Source organism: Triticum urartu, chromosome 3 (genome assembly GCF_003073215.2).
Source record: "Triticum urartu cultivar G1812 chromosome 3, Tu2.1, whole genome shotgun sequence".
Lineage (NCBI taxonomy): Eukaryota > Viridiplantae > Streptophyta > Magnoliopsida > Poales > Poaceae > Triticum > Triticum urartu.
In genome coordinates, this window is record NC_053024.1 from 675,037,973 (window position 1) to 675,064,119 (window position 26,147).

Consider the following 26,147-nt stretch of genomic DNA (forward strand, 5'->3'; position numbering starts at 1 on the left):
ACATGACCCATTCCATTAGCTTAGCACCCGATCGTTTAGTATGTTGCTATTGCTTTCTTAATGACTTATACATGTTCCTATGACTATGAGATTATGCAACTCCCGTTTGTCGGAGGAACACTTTGTGTGCTACCAAACGTCACAACGGAACTGGGTGATTATAAAGGAGCTCTATAGGTGTCTCCAAAGGTACATGTTGGGTTGGCGTATTTCGAGATTAGGATTTGTCACTCCGATTGTCGGAGAGGTATCTCTGGGCCCTCTCGGTAATGCACATCACATAAGCCTTGCAAGCATTGCAACTAATGAGTTAGTTGCGAGATGATGTATTACAAAACGAGTAAAGAGACTTGCCGGTAACGAGATTGAACTAGGTATTGAGATACTGACGATCGAATCTCGGGCAAGTAACATCCCGATGACAAGGGGAACAAAGTATGTTGTTATGCGGTCTGACCGATAAAGATCTTCGTAGAATATGTAGGAGCCAATATGAGCATTCAGGTTCCGCTATTGGTTATTGACCGGAGACGTGTCTCGGTCATGTCTACATTGTTCTCGAACCCGTAGGGTCCGCACGCTTAACGTTACGATGACAATTTCATTATGAGTTTATATATTTTGATGTACCGAAGTTTATTCGGAGTCCCGGATGTGATCACGGACATGACGAGGAGTCTTGAAATGGTCGATACATGAAGATTAATATATTGGAAGCCTATGTTTGGACATCGGAAGTGTTCCGGGTGAAATCGGCATTTTACCGAAGTACCGGGAGGTTACCGGAACCCCCCGTAACCTAATGGGCCTTAATGGGCCTAGTGGAGGAAGAGGAGAGGAGGCCTAGGGGCTGCCGCGCGCCCCTCCCCCCAAGTCCGAATTGGACAAGGAAGGGGGCGGCGCCCCCCCTTTCCTTTCCCCCCTCTCCTCCTTCCCCCCAAGTCCTAATCCAACTAGGGAAAGGGGGGGGGGGGAGTCCTACTCCCGGTAGGAGTAGGACTCCTCCGGCGCGCCTCCTCCTAGGGCCGGCCGCACCCCCCCTTGCTCCTTTATATACGGGGGCAGGGGGGCACCTCTATACACACAAGTTGATCTTCGTGATCGTTTTCTTAGCCGTGTGCGGTGCCCCCCTCCACCATATTCCTCGATAATATTGTAGCGGTGCTTAGGCGAAGCCCTGCGACGGTAGAACATCAAGATCGTCACCACGCCGTCGTGCTGACAGAACTCTTCCCCGACACTTTGCTGGATCGGAGTCTGGGGATCGTCATCGAGCTGAACGTGTGCTAAAACTCGGAGGTGCCGTAGTTTCGGTGCTTGATCGGTCGGGCCGTGAAGACGTACGACTACATCAACCGCGTTGTCATAACGCTTCCGCTGTCGGTCTACGAGGGTACGTAGACAACACTCTCCCCTCTCGTTGCTATGCATCACCATGATCTTGCGTGTGCGTAGGATTTTTTTTTGAAATTACTACGTTCCCCTACACTTGGTACACGACATGCTTCAGTCCCTCCACCCACCACCGTGAACTGTCATTGGTGATGTTTCTTCGATCAGCATCCGCGAGGATGTTGGAGTAATCCAAACGTCTTAAAGTAGTATTAGGGATTTGTCTGCACGCCATGTTGTGTGCCATTAGTTGGGTGTTACGAAGCGCTAGTGTTCGAGTCCAATTAGGATTAGTAAAAGTTGACCATGCTGGCCGGTTGATTAGATTAGGAAAGTATCATACTCCATTGGGAGGGGGGGGGGGGCATTGCCCCCTTACTTGTACTAGTTACTCGAGTCCTAGTATGACTAGGTCTATATGTTGGTCTTCGTGCTATATACAAGTGCATACACATTGTAAGTTGTACCAGGAAATTCAGAAGAAGGCTTACCCTTTTACAAAGTTTTTTATCATGTATGTTCGTGATACATTGTTGTGACCGACCTATGGGAGAAACCCAACATTTGGTATCGAAGCAAGTTCAAAGATTTGCCGTGTTTGCCCCCCCCAGGTGGCGACCCCAACTAGTAGGGGTAGAAATGGATCAAATGCGGTCTTATCACTTTCATTTCCTTAGTTTCAAAATAATAAATACGAATGCGAATACGAATGTTATTGGGTTTGAATGCGGATCTGATGTTACTCAGATACAGATACATATCAGATGTTTACTCGATTCTGGTCGGACACAAATAATAGCAACATTTTAGTAATTGAAAATAGGTGAAGATCTACATGACTCAAAATAATCAACATGCAGCATGTAATACGTGAATGATAGAAAATTTTATGAATAAATACTACAAAAATGCATGGTCGTTCCATAGTTCAATTTTGCAAAATGTAAAATTTGACAACCTATTAGTCTTTTATGTTGGATAATTGGCATAGTGGCGAATATTCATTTCTGAGCTCGGGCTAAGATACACCCGAAATCAGAGTCGTATGCTATAATGTGGATCTGTGCACGTGGCTGCATTTTTTCTGTCCGTATATTCCATGTAAAGTAATAAAAACAGGTGACCTCTCAGTCGACCGAGGACTTAATAAAGTCTTAGTTGATGCTATATTCGTTAGATCTTACATGGAGATCCATGTAAATTTTCCTTTTAAGTTTTTTCTTTCTTCTTTATTATATGTTTTGTCACTTGACTGAGACGTCGTCAAGTCTTAGTCGGCTGAGATCTAGCCACACCCTTGTTATTTACCTTAGCACCTATATAGGCATTTTGCATGAGAGATAGCCTTAACATAATTTGTTTTCCACGACGTGTTCTCTCACAATTTTTCTGTCATGTACCCAACTATGAGTAGGCAAGTATTATTTGTGTTTTGCTCTTACACTGCCCTCAATGTAATTGAACCAAGAGCCAACAGAAGGTTTCTTTATTGGTGTGGAAGCACAAGCTTTTATTTTGATACACGTGATTAATTATTGGAGATAGATACTACTATACACAAATGCTTGTATCCAATATTTGGATTTCCATATCCTCGAAGACATTACACAAATGCTTGTATCCAACATTTGGATTTCCATATCCTTTAAGACTTTGCACAAATGCTTGTATCCAATATTTGGATTTTCATATCCTCTAAGACATTACACAATATTCCAATATTTGGATTTCCATATCCTCTAAGACATTACACAAATGCTTGTGTCCAATATTTGGATTTCCATATCCTCTAAGGCATCGAATGCAAAGCAAAGAGGAGTGCAATAAATAGCACTCAAACCACGTTCTTCTCCTCACACCATCATTCCAACAACTTATTTTGATCACTTGGCCATGGCGTTCAGCGGCGCCCAGATGCTCGCTGCCTTCACCTTGGGCTTTCTTCTCATGGCCTTCTGTAAGTTCATGTAGCAGATTTTTATCGCAATTCCATGCAATTTTTGATCAATGGATGAAACAATTGCTACTATAATTTTTTGGTGCACACATTAATTCTAACTCACATGCAGGTGTGGATGGTCGGGTATGCACGTCCCCTAGCAAGTTGTACAAAAGGAGCCCTTGCAAGAACATGGGCTGCACCGCGGCCTGTCACAAAGAGCACTTCAAGGGTGGGTACTGTGCCAGTAAGAAGACAATTGTTGGCGATGAGCTCAACGAAGACAACGACGACAACTTCTTTCACAAACGACCTAAGAAAAAGACGTGCGTATGTACACTTCAATGCAGTAAAGCCCCACCACCACCGTCAGAACCTGACGTGCCAGAGCCACCGGGTGAACCTGAGGTGCCAGATCCTAAGAAGAAGCCGCCGCCGCCATATGTACGTGATGTGCCGGAGCCGCCCTCGGGAGAAAACAAGAAGAAGCTAGTGGCAGCTGCTGACCAGTGAGCAAATGGTCTAGCCTGCCCGTCCGTGGAAAATGATTTCAATAAGACAGGAATTAATCAATGCTTGACTTGGACACATGCATAATTGATTGCGTGAAAATAATAATAATCTTGGTACTGTTAAATGGTCTAGCCTGCCCGTCCATAGAGCCAACACTGATTTGTTTTCTCGTACAACCCCACGCATCCAAGGAGCCAACACCTGTTTTCCCCTAAAAACTGCTAGACCAACGAACGGGCAACTAAAGCCTAAGAAACCTTCCATCCCTAATTAATCTCCTCCCCCTGAATTTCATTGGTGGGGCATGCGCCCTTTTCCTTTCCAATCAAAACCTTCCACGTTAGCTCTCACGTAAAGTACGTCAAAAGATTTTCATACATGTAGCGTTATCCTTCAGTGGTCCATCCCATCCACGCTCGGATAAAAGAAAAGGAAAAGGAAAAATAATGTCCACGATCACGTATCTCTCCCCTCACCCGAGAAAATTTGCCGACGCCGCTCCACTCCTCGTTTGCCTCGTGGTCGTGGGAGCGCGGCCGCCGGGATGGGGGACGGGGTGGGAGCGCGGTGCACGACTTGAGGCAGAGTAGGGTGTCTTGCAGTGAAGATGTTCCCCACAACCACTTGATCGCCTCGTCGTCGTCGTGGCTGTGGGAGCGCGGCCGCCGGGATGGGGGCGGGGTGGGAGCGCGGTGCACGATTGGACGCAGAGTAGGGTGTCTTGCAGTGATGCATCCACCAAGTGTCCCAGGCTGCAACGTCCTTTGACATGGATACAAGCGCATGCAGGGAGAGAGAACTGACTGGGAGGTGTGTATGGGGTGAACGCCCCCATTAGCTTGTTGCCCGCCGCTGCTGGACGAGATTATGGTGGGTGTCGATTTGAAGCGTGGGGGGAGAGCACCGGGGAAGGGCGTCGCATTGGGGATCGATTTGGCCCCGATCCGGCTTGATGGAATACAAGCCATGCCCATGCCACCCCATGGACGCCCCTGACCGAGGTCGGGGCTTGCCGTGGGTGCATCCGCACCGGCGCGGTGGCCTGCAGTCCCTACACCCAGCATAAGCTCTGAAATGTGGGAAAGACGCAAGATCAGATGTTCCCCACAACCTGAACATGTGAGCTATGATATTTCTCCTGGCATGTGTGTTGCTTCCGCTGGATGATGCTCTGTTGCCTCCTAGCTGTCGTCGTCTTTCCTTCTCTTGCTGCTCGATGAAGTTGGTCGTGAAGCTAGCTTTGCATGCTATGGAGTTTCTAGTTTTGACTTACATTGATCTGATTATGTATACCTTTTTTGGGGCGCGCGGGGGGGTGGGGGGGGGGGGTATATGTATGTCAGTATACATTATTAAGTACTGGGGAGAAGAGGGGGATGTATTGTACGTACCTCTGTGGAACATTGTCTTTTAGCTGAATCTATATGTTTATTCAATCTGAACTTGGATGTTTTATTTGGCTTGCACACCCCCTGTAAAGAAATATAAGATCGTTTTGATCACCAAACTACCTTGTGATTTCCTATGCTGCAAACTGTAATTAGTTTTCTTTAGCTGCAGGCTTTGTTACTATAGTTGGCTAATGGCTAATGCACTTAATTGGGACCATTTCTGGTCTGATAATAAATGCAGGTATGTCTAATTTGGATCTTAACTAGAGCACCAACGTATGCTTCTAACACCTCTGAAAAATTATCGCAACTGAAGTATTGGACTCATCTATATATGGACATCATTCTAGCTTACTCCTTTGGTACGTACACATGACAACTGAGATTGGAACCCCCTTTTGTAATGATAATCACCGTAATCTGCAATTGATTCAGCATCACTTGGGAAAATAAGTGGGGATATTGTCACTAAAAAATATTCCAATTTTGTGGAGCTTGACTAGCTGGGATCAATTCTTCCATTCCACAGCATGCTTTGTTACGAAGCAATAACCCATGTCTCCACATGCTGGAGTTTCAGTTTCCTTGGATGTTGCAATGTATAGTTCAAAACTTCATCTATGGATTTGGTTTCGATCACAAAGAATTGGTAGACATTTTTGCTAATTTACTAGGCCCTTTCCATCAGCAGATTCCTTTTAATGTAGATATGCCATGCTTACAGTTTGACATGAATACTTCGTGTTGTGCTTCTTAGCTCTAATAGTACTTTGTGTTTACTTATACTAGCGGCTGGGGTCAGTACTGGGAAAACGATTATAGGTGAATCCTAATGAGTGGCGGGCATAGTGGGTAACCCGCAACAACTATTTTTGAAAACAAGCAGTGGCGGGTAGCAAACACTGTCCGCCATAGCTAGAAGCTCACTTTAGGAAAGGGGTTTGAAGAAAATATGTTGTCTGTGCGTTGTTTGCGAGAATGATGTTATATACACAATTGAATCGGGAGAGTTGCATAAGCACTTGTTGGCTGGTGGTTTCATGCCCGGTTATACGATATGGACAAGTCATGGTGAGGATGGGATGTCATGTGAAGGAGCGGAACATGACGAGGAACAAGAATGGTTGATGGATGGACATGATGAACAATCTGACGGTGATGAATACGGCGAGTCTGGTGAAGAGTCCGACGAAAGTGAGGAGGCCGAAATGGAGGAGGCAATCATCTAGGGCAAATTAGCGGGAATGGTGCACGATGAACACATGCAAGAGTTGAACATGAAAGAGACTAGCACCGAGGCAGCTTCTCGTAGAGAGGCTACCAAACTGGCGACTCTTGTGAAGGACTTAACAGCCGCTTTGTACGGTGGTTGCAAGGCAAAACAGACACGACAAAGTGTCACGATGAATCTTATGGACATTAAGGCAAAAAACAATAGCATAGACACTTCCGTCGATATGAATTTGAAGTATTTGCATGATGTTCTTCCTAAAGGCAACGTGTTGCCAAAAAGTATTGATGAGGCAAGGAAGGTATTGTGTCCTATTGACATGGAGCCGGTAAAGTACCATGCATGCAAAAATGACTGCGTAATTTACCGGAACGAGTACTCCAACCTAATAAGGTGTCCAACATGCAATTTTCCACGATTCAAGCGGAGAAACAACAATTGGGAAGACAATGATGATGGTAGAGCACCCGCTAGCGGTACTCCTTATAAGTTTGTATGGTACTTTCCAATCATTCAACGCCTGAAGCGTTTGTATGCAAACAAGAAGCAGGCAAAGCTTATGCTTTGGCATTCTAAGAGGAATAAGTATGACAGAGTGATTAAACACGTTGCATATGGTCGGCCGTGGAAAGCAATCGATGACGAGTTCCCTCATTTCAGTGGAGATGATAGGAAGCTGGGCTATAGTGTGGATGGTCTGAATCCCTTTAGTAACCAAAACAACGCACACAACACCTGGCCCATGATTGTCTGCATCTACAACCTTCCTCTATGGGTGTGCACGAAGAGAAAGTACACATGGTCATGCCAATTCAACAACCAAGCCAATTGGGTAGTGATTTGAACATGTATCTGTAACTACTGAAGGAGGAGTTAGAAATTTTATGGGCAGATGAGGGGGTGTGTACATATGACGCTAAAACAGGTACGTATTTCGCTATGAAAGTTGTGCTGCTCACGATGGTGGAGGACTATCCGGGCAAACGGTTATAATTCGGGTCAAGTTTGCCACAAGAACTGTGCATGTGTTAGGTGAATGGATGAAACTCATTCTCTATATCTGAAGGCCTCTCATAAAACAGTTTACATGAAGTATAAGTGATTGAAAAGAAACATTTTGACAGATTTAATTTCCAGGCTTCTAAATATATAGAGATTTTTTATGCACTATATACGGATGATTTATTGTACAATATACGACACGTACGTACATATTAGGGCCATCTTAAAGGAGCTCTTCTTACCCTCAGCTACTGGACCTCCTCACTCGGTTATGATCTAGTACGATGACCCTCATCAGGTGTACTACTACCTATAGTTCATCTGAGTTTCTATTCTTGTATGGGTACCTAGATGATCTGTCCTATGTTCCTTTGCTCCACAATCTCAGCGACTGATATATCTTGATATTTACTTATCAGACGTAGCGTTAATTGCTGACATCAATGTCTCCTGCTAACACAAGTCGATGTGCATGTACATGAATCAAAACAAGTAACAAACAAGTAAACCCAATTGTATAGAGCCAACATAGCACCACAAAGGACCACCTCAGTAGGCGCAATCGTGCACCTGTAGATGGCAATGGGTCGGGTTTGGATCGGGTTGAACAATATCAAACCCATATCCATACCCATGAAGACAGTCTTTGCCCGCCCATAAAAAAAATCCACGGGTGAAAAATGGTGTCCATGTCTAAACCTGATGGATATTCATACCCACTGGATATCCATTGGCTCATCTCAAGACATATAAATAAGACATAAGACAATGTTAATATAGGATCTTCCATTTTTCACCTCGTGGCAAGCTAGGCTTCACTTATTGTAAACATCAACTTATGATAAATCAGAGTCCAGTAACAACCTAATATCATTTTCTATCTTTCTAAAATATGAGAATGATGAGTCATCTAACGAGTAGATAAAAATAAGGGAAGGAATGCTAGAGTATGTTACTGGGGATTGAATGTCAACTAATAGAAGTTACCTTGGGGATTGTGCAATTTTTTTACATGTTTTACATAACAAAGTGTAAAACTACAGTGGGACATGTGACTGTGGGGTAGGGATAGCAGAGTTTTGCCCATTAATGCATACTATCGGGTCGGGTTTGGATATATCCACGGGTAAAATATTATATCCATATCCTACCCACGAGCAATTGGATCGGGTTTGGGCGTCACCCATGGGCACAAAAGCATATCCAAACCCTATCCATTCAGGTCGGATATCCATGGGTATCCATGTCCATGGGTAAAATTGCCATCCTTACGTGCACCCCATCCCCTAGTACCTTATAGCAAATCTACTAGTCATCTATTGGGCAAATTATAGGAAAAAAGGCTCTCTAGCAGAGTTGCAATATCTAGCAAAATTGACATAATTTTGTAGAGCATCCTCCATATTCGGCCTCCCAGCCCCATATTTGGAGTCTTGGGCTACCTTTTGGAAGACGCTCCATATGGCTGTTCTGTGTGGCGGGAAGAAAACCTCACATGATCCGTCACCTCACATGGGATCGATATTTTAATTGGAGGAAAATTGTATTCCATTGGCATATGGGTCCATTGATTATGAAGGCCACATTATGGCGACTATGTGTTTATACGCACAACCTCGGTGGACTCCATAATTTATATGGAGCGCACATCATATAAATACTGGGACTCCCAATATGACGACTCTGCTAGAGTTGCTCGTAGGAGGCATGTAGCCTTGCCCACAAATGATCGCTAGGTTCAAGGAACGCATCTGCTCGTCCATGTTGCATTCGGCCCGTAAAATAATCTCAAGTAAAACTTCTCGTTCCCCGCATGACAGGACCCACACAATAGGATTGCACATATCGCGCCTCACTCATAAAATGTCTCCTGATACCCGTTGTTTCTTTTCTCCTAGAGACCATGGCGATCATAGAACACACCACCTGCGATGTTACCAGGAGTGCTTCCCCAATACCGACCACTGGCGACCATGGAGGACCATCGTCGTACCCTCGCGACCATTGGGCCACCGTCGAGATCCATTAGTCGCTGGGATCCAGTCCTACTGTTCTTCACCGCCGGTCGGAGCTTGCCAGATGCTCCATCTTTCGATGTTCACCGCCTCGTTCTCTGCCACCTTCCTCTTCCCTACAGTTTGTAGTCTGCTAATTGATGTTTGTGATGATCGACTCCAAGAGCATTTTGGGTTGACCGGACCTCTCCTCCATTGCTGACAACGGGTTGCATGGAAGGTTTTGAATGCGTTGTTGCGCTCGCTCACAATAGATCCAACCCTGCCAGGGATTTCAAGTGGTCTCTCCGGAGTAAGTATAAACCCATTGTGGTGGATGTTAAGGTTTTGGTAATAGGGTTTAGAGTGGAGTGAGGGTAAAATTTCTAGGCATTATGGTAACTATGGTACTAGTTTGTGACGACCCAATAGGAAGGGATCGCAGTCACATAACTGGATAGGTAGGGAAGCAAATGGTGAAGTTAGGGAAGACAATGTTGAGGATTCATAGAGAATTTGAGATAAGAACTACAATGCGCATTCCATCTTTGTCGTCGTTCACCATTGTCTTCAGCATGAGTAACACACACCAACTCACACGGGTTAGGCCACATTCGACACCAACACTACACAACCCATAGCCCGAATCTTACTCCACTATATCGTTACTGGATGCATGTGTCGCATACTATATGTTGATGGAACGGAAGAGCAAAGAGAAGATCTAGACCATCTTCCACGCTATGCCATTGGAAGCAATGTACCAGACTGTCGACTACAGATATTCCTCCAAAAATATGTAACTTCGTCTCGAGGCTGGCAGAGCGTACTGCCAAAGTTATTACACGATCGCAGCATGTCATCTACTACCTCATGTGGAATTTGCAGTATAGCGGATCATACATGGTTTCACTGCTCGTTGATTGTACAATGGTTTGATATGTTAGGGCTTTGATAGATGAAGACTTGACGGAGCAAATATGCATGTCGGCTTCGGAAAATAACCTATTGATGTCGCCAAAGAAAAATAAGGTGAAGAGAGGCTTGGGACCGGGCCCAACTCATCCCAAATGGATCCTGCGGCCACAAGGAAGTTGCAAGACCAATGCAAATAGAGCACTCGCAAAATTTTCAGCGAAGGTAGCCGTCGTTATTGCTTGTCGTGTTGAAGATGACTCCGGTCCAGGACTATGGACTGTGGTAGCGAAGGCATTCAGGGCCCATTAATAGTTTAAATGAAGGCCCTTCGAGAGGCCTTGGACCGACACTTGATTTATAGATCAAAACAGTGAGGATAACATCAGACTGTCAGACGATTGTCAATGACATCAACAATGGAAGCATGGCAGTCTATGACATGATACTTGTGGAGATTAATGGCCGTTGTAAGCAACTCAACGATATTTCATTCCACTATGAGAATGAGAGTGGAAATTCTAATAGAGGCAGATTCTACAGCAAAATATGCCCTTTCTCTGACGAGTGGCTAGGACTTCTAGCTGCTTATGAACTAGAGAGCTGCTATGCACACGATACCTGTTGCACGATTGCTGGACGATACTGCAAATCGCACCATCCATATGTAGGAGTAGGTGCGACACAGCCAGTGGATTAACTATCGTGCCTGAATTGTCCAGTAGGTATCGCTCGTGAAGTAGTTTCGTATTAACCATCTTGCCAGATTTGTATACTGTACCCCAAGAAATTTTAGATGAATATAAAATCACCAACCTCGTTGAAGACAAAAAATAATGGCCGCGTGTGCAAACTCAATTTTCACCTACTCTCTCCGTCCAACAATATAAGACGTTTATGCAAGCAAGTAAATGATTAGATATAGTGAGCAGCCATCTTAAAATCTGAATTTGGTCTCTCAACTTTAAAAAGATGTCCTCCACCTTTAATTTTCAATGCCCGATAAGTTTGGTCCCTCTTCGAATGTTAAACCGGTTTTTAATGATGTGGTGTGGTTTTCATGGGTTGACACGTGGCATAAATCCTAATCTGCTACATCTATCTTGGTTTATTGGTCTGCATTGTATTTTGTGTCAATTACCATAGATTTAACTACCAAAATGTTCTTGCATGTCATAAAAAATTATATCATTGAAAACTATGTTCAAATACGAATCCTTCGATATAATTTTTGTTGACATGCATTCTTTTTGAGTTAAAAGTTTGATCAAAATTTGACGCAAACTACAAAGGGACCAATAAACCAGGACGGAAGTAGTACTCAACAATGTGACCATTTAAATATTTTAACCGGATTATATCTCTCTCAGCGCTTGGTTCCCTATCTATCGCATTAACACGTTGAACCGCGACATAGTACACTTGAGGGTGGAGCTACAGTGGGGCTGTGAGGTGTTCCCGGATCCATCCAATGCCGTGAGCGGCGTCCAATCTAGCCCCACCCCACCGAAGCCAAACGGCTCGAGTACCTAGTCATGGACACTCCGTATTAAACGCCTCGCTCCCGCCAGAATATTGGCCTTCTTTGGCCCGACGGGATGCGTCCCCATCCTCTTCTCTGGAATCGTTTCCCGCTGCCGCGCGCAGTGGAACCCGACGACGAATGGGAGGAAAGCAGACGAGAAAGGGGAAACCAGGGCTACTGCCACGACGTACTCCTCGTAGGCGGCTGCATTGTATGCACTACTAGGGAAAAGCCTAGCAGCAGCGCGGGTTTTAGGCCTATCAGTAGCGCGGGGCGATGCGCTACTGATAAGGCGCTACAGCTAACGTATAACAGTAGCGTGCCTCCGCCCACGCTACTGCTAAATCGACTTAGTAGTAGCGACTTCCCGGAGGAGCGCTACTTGTAATTAGTAGTAGCGCTTCTCCCTGCCCGCGCTGCTACTATTATTTCGTATTTTATTTCTTTTTTATTTCATATTGTATTCGTACACCTTTACACAAGTTTTCATATAACAAGAATTTAGATTTTTTTTTACATCATAATGAGTTATTACATCATGGGGTGAAAGAACCGTGGACTAGTTTCAAGTGAATGGACATCCACTTGAAACTAATCCATGGTTCTTTCACCCAATGATATAATAAATATCATCATCATCATCATCATCATCATATCATTAACAACTTATCATCATAATACATCATTGTCATATAACACCTCCTCAAGATCATCGTTTTCATCAATGAGACATCACATAGCAAATTGGTCACTAGTCGTAATCACAAGTACTCCTCATCATCAACTCTAACACATTGTATCACATAATAAACATATTGTACCTCATAGAACCTACTACATTCTCTTAGGACCTACTATATTCTCTAAGGTAAAATAGCAAAAAAAACAAGATAGCCCCTGACTCTCCATTATGGAGAATGGAGATTATCCTGTCTCCAATTTTTGTCTTTCGCTTAATGTTACTTCCAAGAACCTCCTTGCGAATGACCAAACATTTTTTCCATTCTTTGATTAGTATGTGTTCACCGGTTTTAGAAATCCGATATGCACAGGTGAGCTCCTTAGATTGACCTGGCTGTATGTTCAGAACTGCAAGGCGACTATTCTGATACATCAGATGAGGCACACAATCCATTTGGATTTTCTGTTGAAAAACATAGTAATAACTTCGTAGTTAGCAATGATGTACTAGTTTTAAAAGTATGCAAAAGATGCACGGATGTCGTAATAGTAAAAAATCTTACTAGGATATCTCCATAGAAGTTACCGTGGTTCAACACGTGCACTAGTGGCACGTATTCACCATAATTTGGAGGAGTTCGATAATAGGTATTGTAATTCTCAAGATAAGTACAATAAGCAATCAGATGACTTTTCTCCTTATAAGTTAATTCGGAGCCATCAGTGTAGTGGGTTTTGTCTACCATCTTCTGCATATTCTTTGAAGATTCAAAATAAGCTGTCAATGGAAATAAGCTGTCAACTATTTTGAAATAAACAATATAAATTAGTTAATAACTATGTTTGAGAAACTCACATTGCGGTAGAATCGGAAGCGTATCAATAAGGACCCAAATGTCCATATTGTCTTGCTCGATGTCATGATCACCAAGATCCATGGTGACAATCATACCCTCATAAAAACCATACATTTTGCAAAGTGCTTCCCAATTTTGGCAACCAAAATGGGTTACGCTCTGAGAATTGTACAGATTTACTTCAAAATCGATATCATGATGGGTCCTTAGGTGTATTTTCTTTGTTTGAAAATTTTCATGGTCTTCAAAACCCATCCTCTCCAAGACATAGCGTCTTGCATGGCATGGGATAAGCTAGTCGAATTTTAAACGATGAAAATTAGACATTGAAATAGTTGAAGTCATGCTTAATTACGAAAAAAACACTTGTCGTTGTTGCGTACCATTTCAACATCGAAGGTCTCCTCGAGCTTAATGCTGAAGCGCCGATCTTCGTCCAGCTCAACGAACCTGTCGCACATACCTCGATCGTCGTGGCACCAGCTGCACTCCCCCGGGAGACTATCGTCGTCTGAGTACGACATTTCCTACGTTCATAATTCAAAGATTAAACTTGTACAATTAAATATATGTATTAAAAAACCTAAATTAGATCATTATTTTTTGAGAAAATCCAGGCCACTCGATATTTCCTACAAATTCTAGCATAAGTCATGCCAGAATTCACGGAAAAATCCAGCATGACCTTTGCTAAAAAAGGACATATCGAGCGCCTGAAATTTGCCGGAACGAAAATTAATCAACACTCCGGCAAAACATAGGCCACTTGGAGGTGTAAACTGAACATGAACGGCCACTTGGGCAACCACATATCCTATTTGAGCAACACAAGATATACATGGATATTTGGCTGGTCTCACCTCGATGTCGGAGGGGGTCGGTGACGGGGACGACGGCGGGGATGATGGAGGGGCTCCTTGATTTGTGCAAAAGCAAAAACCGTATAAGTTATCACTAATACATCCCGAATAATTGCTTAAACTAAAAAATAACAACAAATATGACATGTTCAACTAGTTTTATTAATTCAACTAGTTCTTACTAAATATAAACTTACTATGAATAGAAAAAACTAGTTCTTTCTAAAAATAAAGTAGTTTAACTAGTTACATTAATTATCTTACTAAAAATACATTAGTTCTATTAATTCAACTAGTTCAACTAGTTTATTAATTTACTTACTAAACTAGTTCAACTACAACTAAAGTAGTTCAACTAGTTTATTAATTTACTTACTAATTATTTTAAACACTTACTAAAAACAGTAAAAATAAACTACATTATACAATAGTTAACTAGTACAATCACTACTACTAATTAACATCTACTACTGCTAAAAATCATTATCCATGAACCCTAAATTAACATCTACTACTACTAAAAAACATCTAGTACTAACTAAGCACAGAGAAAGAGGGTGGGGGAGGGGTGGGGGGCTTACAGAGAGGGGAGAGACGGTGGCGGGGAGGTGCTCGGCGACGGAGAGGTAGGGGCGGCGAGGGCGGGCTCGGGATCGGGAGGCGGCGGCGCCGGTGAGGTCGAGAGCGGCGGTGAGGTCGAGAACGGAGGGGGTGGGGGAGGCGGCGGCGACGGCGAGGTCGAGAGCGGCGACGGGCGGCGGCGGTGAGGTTGACGGCGGCCTCGGGCGACGGCGGTGAGGGCAGGCTCGGGCTCGGGCGGCGGCGACAGAGGAGTAGGGGAACAATGGGGGGGAGGAGGACTTAGAGAAATTTTGAGCGGGCAGGTGGTTAAGTCGAACTAGCAGTAGCACACTTCAGGAAACGCGCTATAGCTAAAGTAGCTATAGCGCGTTTTCAGGAAAAACGCTACTGCTAAGTCTAAGCACACATCAAAAATATACGTTGGTCATCATTGATCTTTTTGTGTAGAATCTAAATAGTCAACATATTTAAGGTGGTAAACACCTTGTTCGCTTAGCAGTATGGGACTAAACTTAATTAGGTGCAACACTTAGCAGCAGCGAGTTTTGCAGAAACACGCTGCTACTAAGTACTTTAGCAGCAGCGCGTCCAGGGAAGGGCGCTACTACTATATCTAGCCTGGGGGCAAATCCGTGGCAATTATAGTAGTAGCGCTTGTTTCACCGAGAACGCTACTGCTATCTAGTTATTAGTAGTGCGGTTCCTTTAAGCTCGCTACTGCTAGTTAGCAGTAGCGCCTGTTTTTAAACCGCGCTGCTGCTAAGATTCTGTGTATAACGTTTTTCCTAGTAGTGATGGGAGACGCTCGGTTGGTCTGCGTCATTGTCTCCATTGTGCTCAACGCTATGCTATCTGAAAGTTTTTCCCCACATTTTAGTTAGAATGTTTTATTGTGCTGCAAAGTTTGAAGTTCATATGTTGTATTATTTGGAAGAAACCAAAAAAAAAATTCTTGTATGAATCGCGATGAATGGCTAGATAAGGAGATGCACCTAAGCCTATTCTCCACAAGATATTTTCCGTCCGCTGCCCCCGGGGGCCTTCTCTGACGTATCCAAGGCACTGTTTTGGTAACCGAACGAAATTTCGCGATCTCACCTGGTTACCACGTTTATCGCCCCCCTCCCCTCGAGAAACACTCATACCGGACAAAAAATCTCAATTTTTTTTGAATATTTTGGATTCAAACGCTCAGAGTGTAGTTAAATATAGGCCATCTATTTTATACTAACATAAGCGGTTGTGGCCTAGTGGCAACGGCTGCCTTTCTTCAACAGCTTGTCGCGGGTTTGAATCTTGACCCATGCTTTTTAATTTCTTTTTGATATGTAAAAGTTAAAAAAACTTAAAATTTGTTGAAGTGGCAAGGGGTCGAGCGTGATAATTTTTGAAGTTAAGCCCCTATCTATATCGACTTCAAAATATTTGAATTCAAAATTTAATTTCTAATTTTATTCGAATTTTTTTCGGTATTTCGCGGTTACCTTGGTAACCGCGAATTCCGGTGCCCCTCGAGAAAAAATGTGCACTTGGGGATCCAAAACCTTGATCCAAGGCGACCCCAACTTCACCCACGCTTGCCAATCCGCGCTCGCACGACACCTCACGTCGCACTGCTCTGCATCGACCACCGCCTTCCACGCTCGCTTCTCTGACGCCACCGCACCAACGCACATGCCCGGCGGGCTGCTCCCATCCATGGCCTTCTCCAGCTCCCGGTGCGTGCTGGTGCAGAGCCAGTGGGGGAGCACGTGAACGACATCGCCCACCACTATGGATCAAGAACTATGGACGACGGCAGCCAGTGAGGCCAAGTGGCGGCATGGCTACAATTCTGACGAGATGGAGCACGCACTCGTTGGCCTCCACTGCCGCCGAGTAACTTGGCCTCGCCGCGGAAGTGTGGCACTACTACTTGGCCTCAGCGCAGCAGCGACGCTCAAGGAGTAGTACTGCCGTTCACAACGACCCAACAAGAGGATCTTGTACAACCCGAAAGACACCAAGCAACGATCGATCCACAGGAACAACATGGTGCCTTCAGAAGTGAAAGGATCAAGGAGGGAGGTCGTTGTTCTCCCGGCTCCCCTCGTCTCCTTCTCTGGAGGCCGGAGTAGCGGTGGATGGGGAGCCGGGGCCTCTCCTGTATTTAGTAGTTTTGGTTCAGGGTGCTTGCCTGGGGTTACCGTGATGGCGCCTGGCAAGATGTCGTTACAGTGCTGCCCACCGCTGCCTTTTTTTACAAAAATGATTTAAAACTTATTATCAAAGTTTATCGGAAGTAAAAAATCTAAAACATAAGAGAAATTACATCGAGATTTGAAGGCTACCGAACAACCATTACTACCGCTAGAAGGAGCCACCGACCCCGCTATTGCCGCTCCTCTACCGGAGCCGGCTTGAACGTGCAATGACATCCAAGAAGTTTTCGTGCACGTGCCACTAATGACCAGCGCCCTAGAGCCGCAGTCATCGCCGTTCAATCCTTGCATAGATCTGAAGCACCTGACACCAAATCTTGCCACATGATGAGAAACCCTAACCTCACTGTCCCAAGGAGATGGCAGGAATCTACGCCGGGGATCCATCAACTACGTCTAGATGGACGAACTTGAGAAGGATCGAAGCACGAAATACCAACTCAAAGAAGTAGCACCGGCATCTGCCCAAGTGTTGCACCCGCAAGGACTAAAAACCGTAACCTAAACTACCAACCGGTGTGGAGACACCCAGATTCTCCTCCCCGCCACTGTCCACCGGAGCGGCAGGCAAAAGGGAGGCGAATCCATGGGCTCGAGGTGAAGTCTAGGGATTTTTTTGTCCTAACGGCCTATGATTAGGGGAGGAAAATGAGAGGCTGCCCACCGTTGCTTGCATAGTGCACGGTGGTCGTCGATATCATCTTCCGCTCTGGTTCCATGGTGACGTGAAAGGGAGGCAACGGTTCTTTCGCTAGCTCCCTTAATAAGCACGCACTCGCACAGGATCAAGTTTGTCTCATGTCCTCTCCTCCTTATTTTTGGCCATCATGGCGACGCCACAGGTGGAAGAGCACTACATGACTTGGGCTTCTAATACAGTGAGGTATTTTGTAAAGATCTGTTAGAGGGCCTCCAGCATGCCTCCTGTTGCTACATTCATCGTGGTGGTGGAGGCATGGACGCGGTCATTTGGATGTGGTTCAAGAGCTCATGGTGGTGGATTTGGAGGAATTTTGGTGCCTCAGGGTGGGCGTTCGGGTTTACCGAAAATTCCGGGTCTGGTAATTCAGATTTTTAGAAATTTGGGTTTCTAAAATAAACACCCAAAATATTCCTGAAAAAGAGAAATCCAAAAATTCTAGTTTAGGTTCGAGTATTCCTGAATTACCCGAATTAGCACAACAAACAAAATGACAGCAGCAACTCGCGGCATACTGAAGGCTGATGCAGCGCTCCCCTTTGCTTCCCTCACTCAAAGGTTGTGGGATGTAGCCTCACCTTGTTTGCTTCTCATGGCGGCAGGATACTGGGACTAGGAGGTCATCGACCTTATTGCAGGCCCTGTTCAAGAATTCGTCCGATGAACCAGTTAACTTGCCGATTAATCCCTACTCGTAGGGTCACCGAGTAGCTGATAAACCGATAAATCATCCGATTAATTGATTAAATGGCCGATTAACTTGCCGATTAGCCTATTAATCCCCTACTCGCCAGCCAACCGAGCAGCTACCAGTTAACGATTTCCTCAACAATGATTGCAGGCGAAGGTGGTGAGCCTCGTGCGCATCACCGATAGTGGCAGCGAGGTGTAGACGATGGTGACGATGTCGGCGAGGTGGATGGAGTTAATGAGGTGGCCAACCGCCCGGCCGCATTGCACGCTCGTGGTTGCTAGGTCGGGACACAGGATGTGGCCGACTGCATTGCATAGTAGCCGCTGGTTCGAGAGAGATGGAGAGGAAGGAACGAGGCGCCTATGTGTGTGTGTGTGTGAGAGAGAGAGAGAGAGAGAGAGATGGACTGCTCGACTAGTGGCACAACATGGGAAGTGGATGGGGGTCGCGACTATGCTCGGTCGACCTAGGGAAATCGAGGCCTTATTCTTATTCCCATATTGGGCTGGGTTGATGCCAGAAGGTGGAATTTTGATTGGGCGGTACCATGAGTTGGGACCCAAATTTCCCAAAAAATTGGGTTTCTCAAAATGTTACCTGGTTTAGTTTTCCAGTTTTTCGGGTTAGGGCTAAATGGGTTCTCGTTTGGGCATTGGGTATCAGGTTTTATGCCCATCGTGTGTGGTGCCCTTGTTGGTCATGGCCTGGTTTCCTCCGAAGGGACACGTATCTTGTGGTCAAAAGGGGACCAATTTCATTTCTTCTGACCATGATGCCAGAGATGAGACAAGTTGCTTAAAGGTGGATTATTCAATGCCATGTTGTCATGGAGGTCTCGCCGGCTCAAGTGGTGTCATTCGTGGACCAACGAGACTAGCACTACTAGGGAAAAGCCTAGCAGCAGCGCGGGTTTTGGGCCTCTCAGTAGCGCGGGACCGGTGCTACTAATAAGGCGCTACAGCTAACGGGTAGCGCCTGTTGTCCCACGCTATTGCTATACATGAATAGCTGTAGCGCTCTTTAGAAAAGGGCGCTGCTGATATTATCTGCAGCGCTGTTTACTAGGAAGCGCTACTAGTAAGGCGGCGCTTCTGCTAAATTTCCCCCCCTCGCTACTACTAGTTTTATTAGTTTTTTTCCCTGCATATTTGTTTTGTATTTGAATAGGCTTTATACAATAATCTTTAGCATATCATACACATACAAATGTAATCATAGCATATACATACAATTAGTCTCATCAAATCATGTCATCATCATAATCATCATCCAACACAAAGTGGTCTCTCGTCATCATCTCGAAAATAGCGATACAAGTCTCGATTACTTGCAAATACATCGTCATCCATCTAAACAATGATGTACGTGAGAAGAGCTATCACTTTGAGTACATGAGTTCGTATCCCTCTCTCGCATTAGCGTGAACCTAAACTAACTACTGCCTGTCGCTCGGAAACCGGAAATCGGTACACCTGGGCCTGACACTCCGGCCACTTGTCGTATATATACTCCTGGCGTAGCACTTCTTCGTCATCTATGATCTATGCACCGGCATCGTCACATGAGTCGATGATATGCAACATATATAGTTGAGCAATAGAAAGAGACAGACTTGGCAAAAATAGAAACAACATATCATAAGCATAAATAACAAAGTTCATCGTACCCCAAAATGCCCTAACTAGAATGATTTTCGCTAGTCGAGGAGGAGGAGGACGGTTTAATTACATCACAAATAAAGTTTCACCGTGCATAACTCAAAGTTTTGTCATACAAAAAGTATGGACTAAACGGACACATTGTCATATATCGACAATCACTCCAACATGTCGTTCCATCCATCCAAGTCAGGGAGATAGTCCTCGAGCTTAGTGAAAGGCTTCATCTTGAGACGCTGAGAGGCTATCCATATTCGGACGTCTTCCCGCGACATTTGTCCTTCTCCGTAGAACATCCCTGTTTTTTCGACGACCTCCTTCATGATGATTTGGGCAAGTTCGCGCTGGATGTTATAGAACTCAGCTCGAAGTCGATGATCCTCGATATCTCCTATGTCCTTTGCCCATTGCAAAATATGGGCATCGCCGGATCTAGGTGACATGCGAAGGTTCTGGTGATCCCGTCTGTACTCCAGCATGTGGTGTAGGACACAGAATCCATCATTAAGAGAATCGTTCGGTTGCTGGATGCAGCAGAAGTCGGTATTATGGCCGAAGGCGACCCTGCCGCCCCTTCTCTTCTTGTCCCTGACCTCTCCACCCCTTGCTTGGTAGTAAAACATAGCACTGTCGAGAACATCCTTGATGTGGGTGTAATCCTTTTTGTGAATGTTCTTCGACGAGTCCAAGTAAAGAGCGTGGGAGAATCGGGGGTAGATGATGATGAGGACGGCGCGCCCGCTGCTGCGCAAAATAAGTACACCTCAAATTAATTAGCCTCCATCGTGCAAATGAATGATTGAAATCGAAGGAAGGATAGCAGCGCGTATTCACGGTGCTTTGCGCAGACTCCCAAGAAGCCCTCTAATGTCTACTACACAACCTTCTTCTTGTAGACGTTGTTGGGCCTCCAAGTGCAGAGCTTTGTAGGACAGTAGCAAATTTCCCTCAAGTGGATGACCTAAGGTTTATCAATCCGTAAGAGGCGTAGGATGAAGATGGCCTCTCTCAAGCAACCCTGCAACCAAATAACAAAGAGTCTCTTGTGTCCCCAACACACCCAATACAATGGTAAATTGTATAGGTGCACTAGTTAGGCGAAGAGATGGTGATACAAGTGGTATATGGATAGTAGATATAGTTTTTGTAATCTGAAAATATAAAAACAGCAAGGTAACGAATGATAAAAGTGAGCGTAAACGGTATTGCAATGTGTGGAAACAAGGCCTAGGGTTCATACTTTCGCTAGTGTAAGTTCCCTCAACAATACTAACATAATTGGATCACATAACTATCCCTCAACATGCAACAAAGAGTCACTCCAAAATCACTAATAGCGGAGAACGAACAAAGAGATTATGGTAGGGTACGAAACCACCTCAAAGTTATTCTTTCCAATCAATCCATTGGGCTATTCCTATGAGTGTCACAAACAGCCCTAGAGTTCGTACTAGAATAACACCTTAAGACACAAATCAACCAAAACCCTAATGTCACCTAGATACTCCATTGTCACCTCAAGTATCCGTGGGCATGATTATACGATATGCATCACACAATCTCAATTCATCTATTCAACCAACACATAGAACCTCAAAGAGTGCCCCAAAGTTTCTACCGCAGAATCACGACGAAAACGTGTGCCAACCCCTATGCATAGGTTCATGGGCGGAACCCGCAAGTTGGTCACCAAAATATACATCAAGTGGCACGTGGTATCCCATTGTCACCACAGATATCCACGGCAAGACATACATCAGGTGTTCTCAAATCTTTAAAGACTCAATCTGATAAGATAACTTCAAAGGGGAAACTCAATTCATTACAAGGGAGAAGAGGGGGAGGAGAAACATAGGATCCAACTATAATAGCAAAGCTCGCGATACATCAAGATCGTTCCAAATCAAGAACACGAGAGAGAGAGAGAGAGAGAGAGAGAGAGAGAGATCAAACACATAGCTACTGGTACATACTGACGGTGTCCTGCACTAGGGGGTACTCACCACGTCGTCTCCCGATCTATTAGATTGGGCCGAGGCCCCCCATGGCCGTATACTCATGGGCCAGTTCGGACAGCTGCCGCATACAAGAAAGATTCCACAAAGACTTGGCGATCAAGACAAGGACTTCTCCCACCGGCGTATTCGGCTAGGACTCTTGTTAACCTAGGCCTCTGGTGCATTATATAAACCAGGGCCAGGCTAGTCGATAGAATATACAACATACAGAACAACAATCATACCATAGGCTAGCTTCTAGGGTTTAGCCTCTCTGATCTCGTGGTAGATCTACTCTTGTACTACCCATATCATCAATATCAATCAAGCAGGACGTAGGGTTTTACCTCCATCAAGAGGGCCCGAACCTGGGTAAAACATTGTGTCCCCTGCCTCCTGTTACTATCCGCCTTAGACGCACAGTTCGGGACCCCCTACCCGAGATCCGCCGGTTTGGACACTGACATTGGTGCTTTCATTGAGAGTTCCGCTGTGTGATCGACAAAAGGATTGATGGCTCGCCTGCAGATCAACTGCGACTTCGGCGTCTTCGTCACCAGTTCGACTGGTCACCTTGGTTCGACCAAGAATTGCGCCCCGTGTTCAGATCACCATGTTCGGACGAGGGCCTTCATCAAACATCAACTCTGATCTCTATCAAGATAATGGAGGAATTATCTATGGAGCTCGGGGGCTCAACGTCAACATTGTCCTCAAGCGACCGTGCTGTTTTTTGGACAGCGAATTTGTATCTGCCGCCACCACCTCCTCGAGTATCGCTTTGACGATTGCTTTGGTGGAATTGTGCGGAATTGGGTCTATAACAACCCTGGAAAATTTCGTCGAGTTCCGATGGAGGAATCTCTGGCAATCCACGATATTCCGGAGCCCTGTCAAATCTGGATGGGAATTTGGATGAGTTTAGGGCGTGATGTCCAGCTTCTAGCTCGGACGTCCTTTGGAAGATCCAACCGTTGATCGGCTGCGGACTTCCTATATCTACCACCTCTCACAATTTCAGCTTGATCCGACCGTCCAAACTCTGGGAACCTTCCGATTAGTGCATCACTTTTCGGATCTATTTTCTGCGCGAAAACGAATCCGACCCGAGTTCATCTTTTTTATGAACGGGATTTCGGACATCCCTTTTGAAGGAAGTTTTGTATGGGGTATTGTGTTTTGTTCCCGAACACACCCCACTAACTTTAAGATCTTTTGAACATTATCTTCAACATCATGCTGGTGTCAAACCAGTCCGGCAATATTACTCCACGGCTGCCGACCCGCGCTAGACACATCGTCACTTTAGCGGAGCTCAACTTCTTCGGATAATCATCTCGGCAAGCCGAACAAGAGTCCGGCATCGCAAAGGATAAATCATCATCAACATCGCCGCCCCACGGATTACACGGAGCGGGCATACTGGCATCGCCGCACGGTCGCTTCATCAAGCCGGCATCGACCACGTCACGACCTGCATCGACAGGGCCGCACTATTGCTTCTTCAAGCTGGTGTCCATCACGCCGACCTACTTCGACTCATCGGCTGACGTCGAGGCTTCGACATCTCGGCTGGACCGGGGGCTTCGCCATCTCTTCATCAACCTACTCCGGACGCTTCGGCGTCACTAGCCGACAAGCTCCGTCACGTTAGCTGGGCCGAGGGCTTTGCCTCGGCGAGTCAACCTTTACCAGCATTGCCATGCCGTCGTTTTATCGCCCATCAGGGAATGGGTGTGCGGAGCGAGTCCCAGTTTTGGGAATCATCTTTCTTCGGATTGCTACAACAAATAAACCAGGTGCTATTAATCCCAGTATTTTTTGCTTGTTTGGGTTCATTTTTCCCAAGGAATTATTACTCTGGTTTGTCCATGATATATACACAGGTCTATCAAATGGTGGCCGCATTAACGACGGTCGCGTGGTGGTTCGATCAGTTTCCGTACATAGTCCGGCGAACGCCGCATCCGGAGCTCGGACCGACCTGTGAATTCAGGCTTTACCACGCCTTTACTACATCACGCCGACGCCCTGCATCGACATTGACTTCGGCGCCAGGCCATATTTCTTCTATTCCTCACTTTGCATAAATTATTTGTTATGCAACATTTTTTTTAATTATCATTATTACTATTATCTCCGGTTTGCACTATTTTTTGTGCACAGGAAAATGATCCGAGGACTTCGGCGTCACTCTGCCGGTCTGCATTGACCGTGCTATGTCACCACTTCGGCGTGTCGAGCTCTCCTCTCCGCCACCTCGGGACCGGCTTGGGGGATGGAACCTTGCCCCGCATCAAGCTCGGACCACGTCATCAATACCGAACACATTAACCAGCTAAGTCGCTTTCATGCTCAAAGCTTTAATTTCTAACTTGTGTTCGGTTCGACCAAGAATTATACTTTTTTGGAAAAAAGTTGCTTGTAAAAAATTTCCTTGTCCAAACTTTGTTTGTGACGCATAAATTCAAATACCCCATTTACTTGGGGGCTTCCTTTATGAAGCTTTTCCTCTTGCATATGATTATACTTGTACGGCTTCGTTCCTTGTTCGTGTATTACGCCACAATATGCACCATATTGACTTAAGCGATTTGCAAGCTGGGTTGCCTCGCTCCTGTGTTTACCCCTACGTTCCCGATTGTTCGGCTAGGGAGTAAAGGGAGCACCTCTGCGATTGTCACGATCGGGTCACCCGAGCCAGACCTCAGACTGGGTGAAGCCGAAAGCTAGCGCTCTTATTGTTTTCAATGATGGTCGGCACACAACGGAACTCATGAGTACAAAAAATCTATTGCACAAGTCTCATAATAACAATGAGCGCCGAAGAAAGGTATCAGTGGGGGTACTATTTTCTTCGAAGATGCTTCTTACACTTTGCAGTAATATAGCATAAGTTCCCTGAGCGCATTTTGTCTGTTACAGCCTTATGGCCTGATTGCCTGGTTATTGGAAACACCATCGATATTCTCGACAGATGGAGTACATAACACTTTTCGGTCCTTGACCGAAGAGGGAGAAGCTGACGGTCGGTTAAGACGCGTTTAAAGTTCGGTTGAACATAGATATGATATAAGTACTTCGGTACATGGAATCATTCTTTTACTCAAGTCACTTGGGGGCTCTTAAGTTTATTTGAGCCGTTTTATAATAAGTGTTCTTCTTCTTAGTTGTTGCAAACTTTTATTATTATTATTTATCACTCCTTTTTTCGACGCGAGTGTGCGGTCACTAGCCGGGGAGCCTAATTTCTCTCTCAAAGCCGCTAGAGTTTAGTTTGCTAAACTGGCCTAATGAGAAGTACTCCGCCCTCGGGATAGGAGGTTGAAGCCGTAGGCTGACCCGCTCGAAGTCTTGAGATAGGATGTATCATGTTAAAGCATGACAGAAGCACTTCTTTTTTCTAAGACCAATTTTCGGATTGGCACCGAACACTTGATCTTGTTCGGACGTCATGTTTTTACTGATGTTTCTTGGTTTTCCAAGCTTTTTGGCACTTTTAAACTATTTGTGCTTTTCCAGCATTAGTCTCGCAGCGCAACGCCGGACACCTTTAGGGATTCGGCAAAAACATTCTCAGATATTGCTATATATGCATCGGTTTCGAATTGTGTCTTCGGTCAATAGTTGGGTTGCCCGGCTCCTGCACTTGCTTCCTACGTTCCGTTTTGTTCGGCTAGGCGTGCAAAGGGAGAACCACTGCGATTGTGCTTCCAGCTCACATGGTTAAGCACCTCAGTGGAGAAAGCCGAAAACTGACTGTCACAATAAGCATAAACTGGTCAGCGATCCGATGACTGTGTTAAATGACGGGCCGTTCATAACATTGGCCGAAGTGTTTACGGCTTGACCCCGACTGTCGCCAAACACTACCGGGGGCTATTAACTGGCCTCCCAAACTAAATCCTCGATATTTTTCTCTTACATTAGAGCTGAGGTTTAATGATCATGCTTAGCATGACAACCCAAAGAAAGGAACCGATAGCGGGACTATTTTCTTTGGAAGACATTTCTT

At 45.2% G+C, this 26,147-nt stretch overlaps 1 protein-coding gene across 1 annotated transcript; it reads left to right on the top strand.

Annotated features, from left to right (window-relative positions):
• Positions 1-3,247: 3,247 nt before the first annotated feature.
• Positions 3,248-3,967, top strand: LOC125549072 (major pollen allergen Art v 1-like). Its single transcript, XM_048712564.1, has 2 exons — positions 3,248-3,349; positions 3,462-3,967. The coding sequence occupies exons 1-2, from the start codon at positions 3,286-3,288 to the stop codon at positions 3,842-3,844; spliced, it is 447 nt and encodes a 148-aa protein (XP_048568521.1). The 5' UTR covers positions 3,248-3,285; the 3' UTR covers positions 3,845-3,967.
• Positions 3,968-26,147: the final 22,180 nt, after the last annotated feature.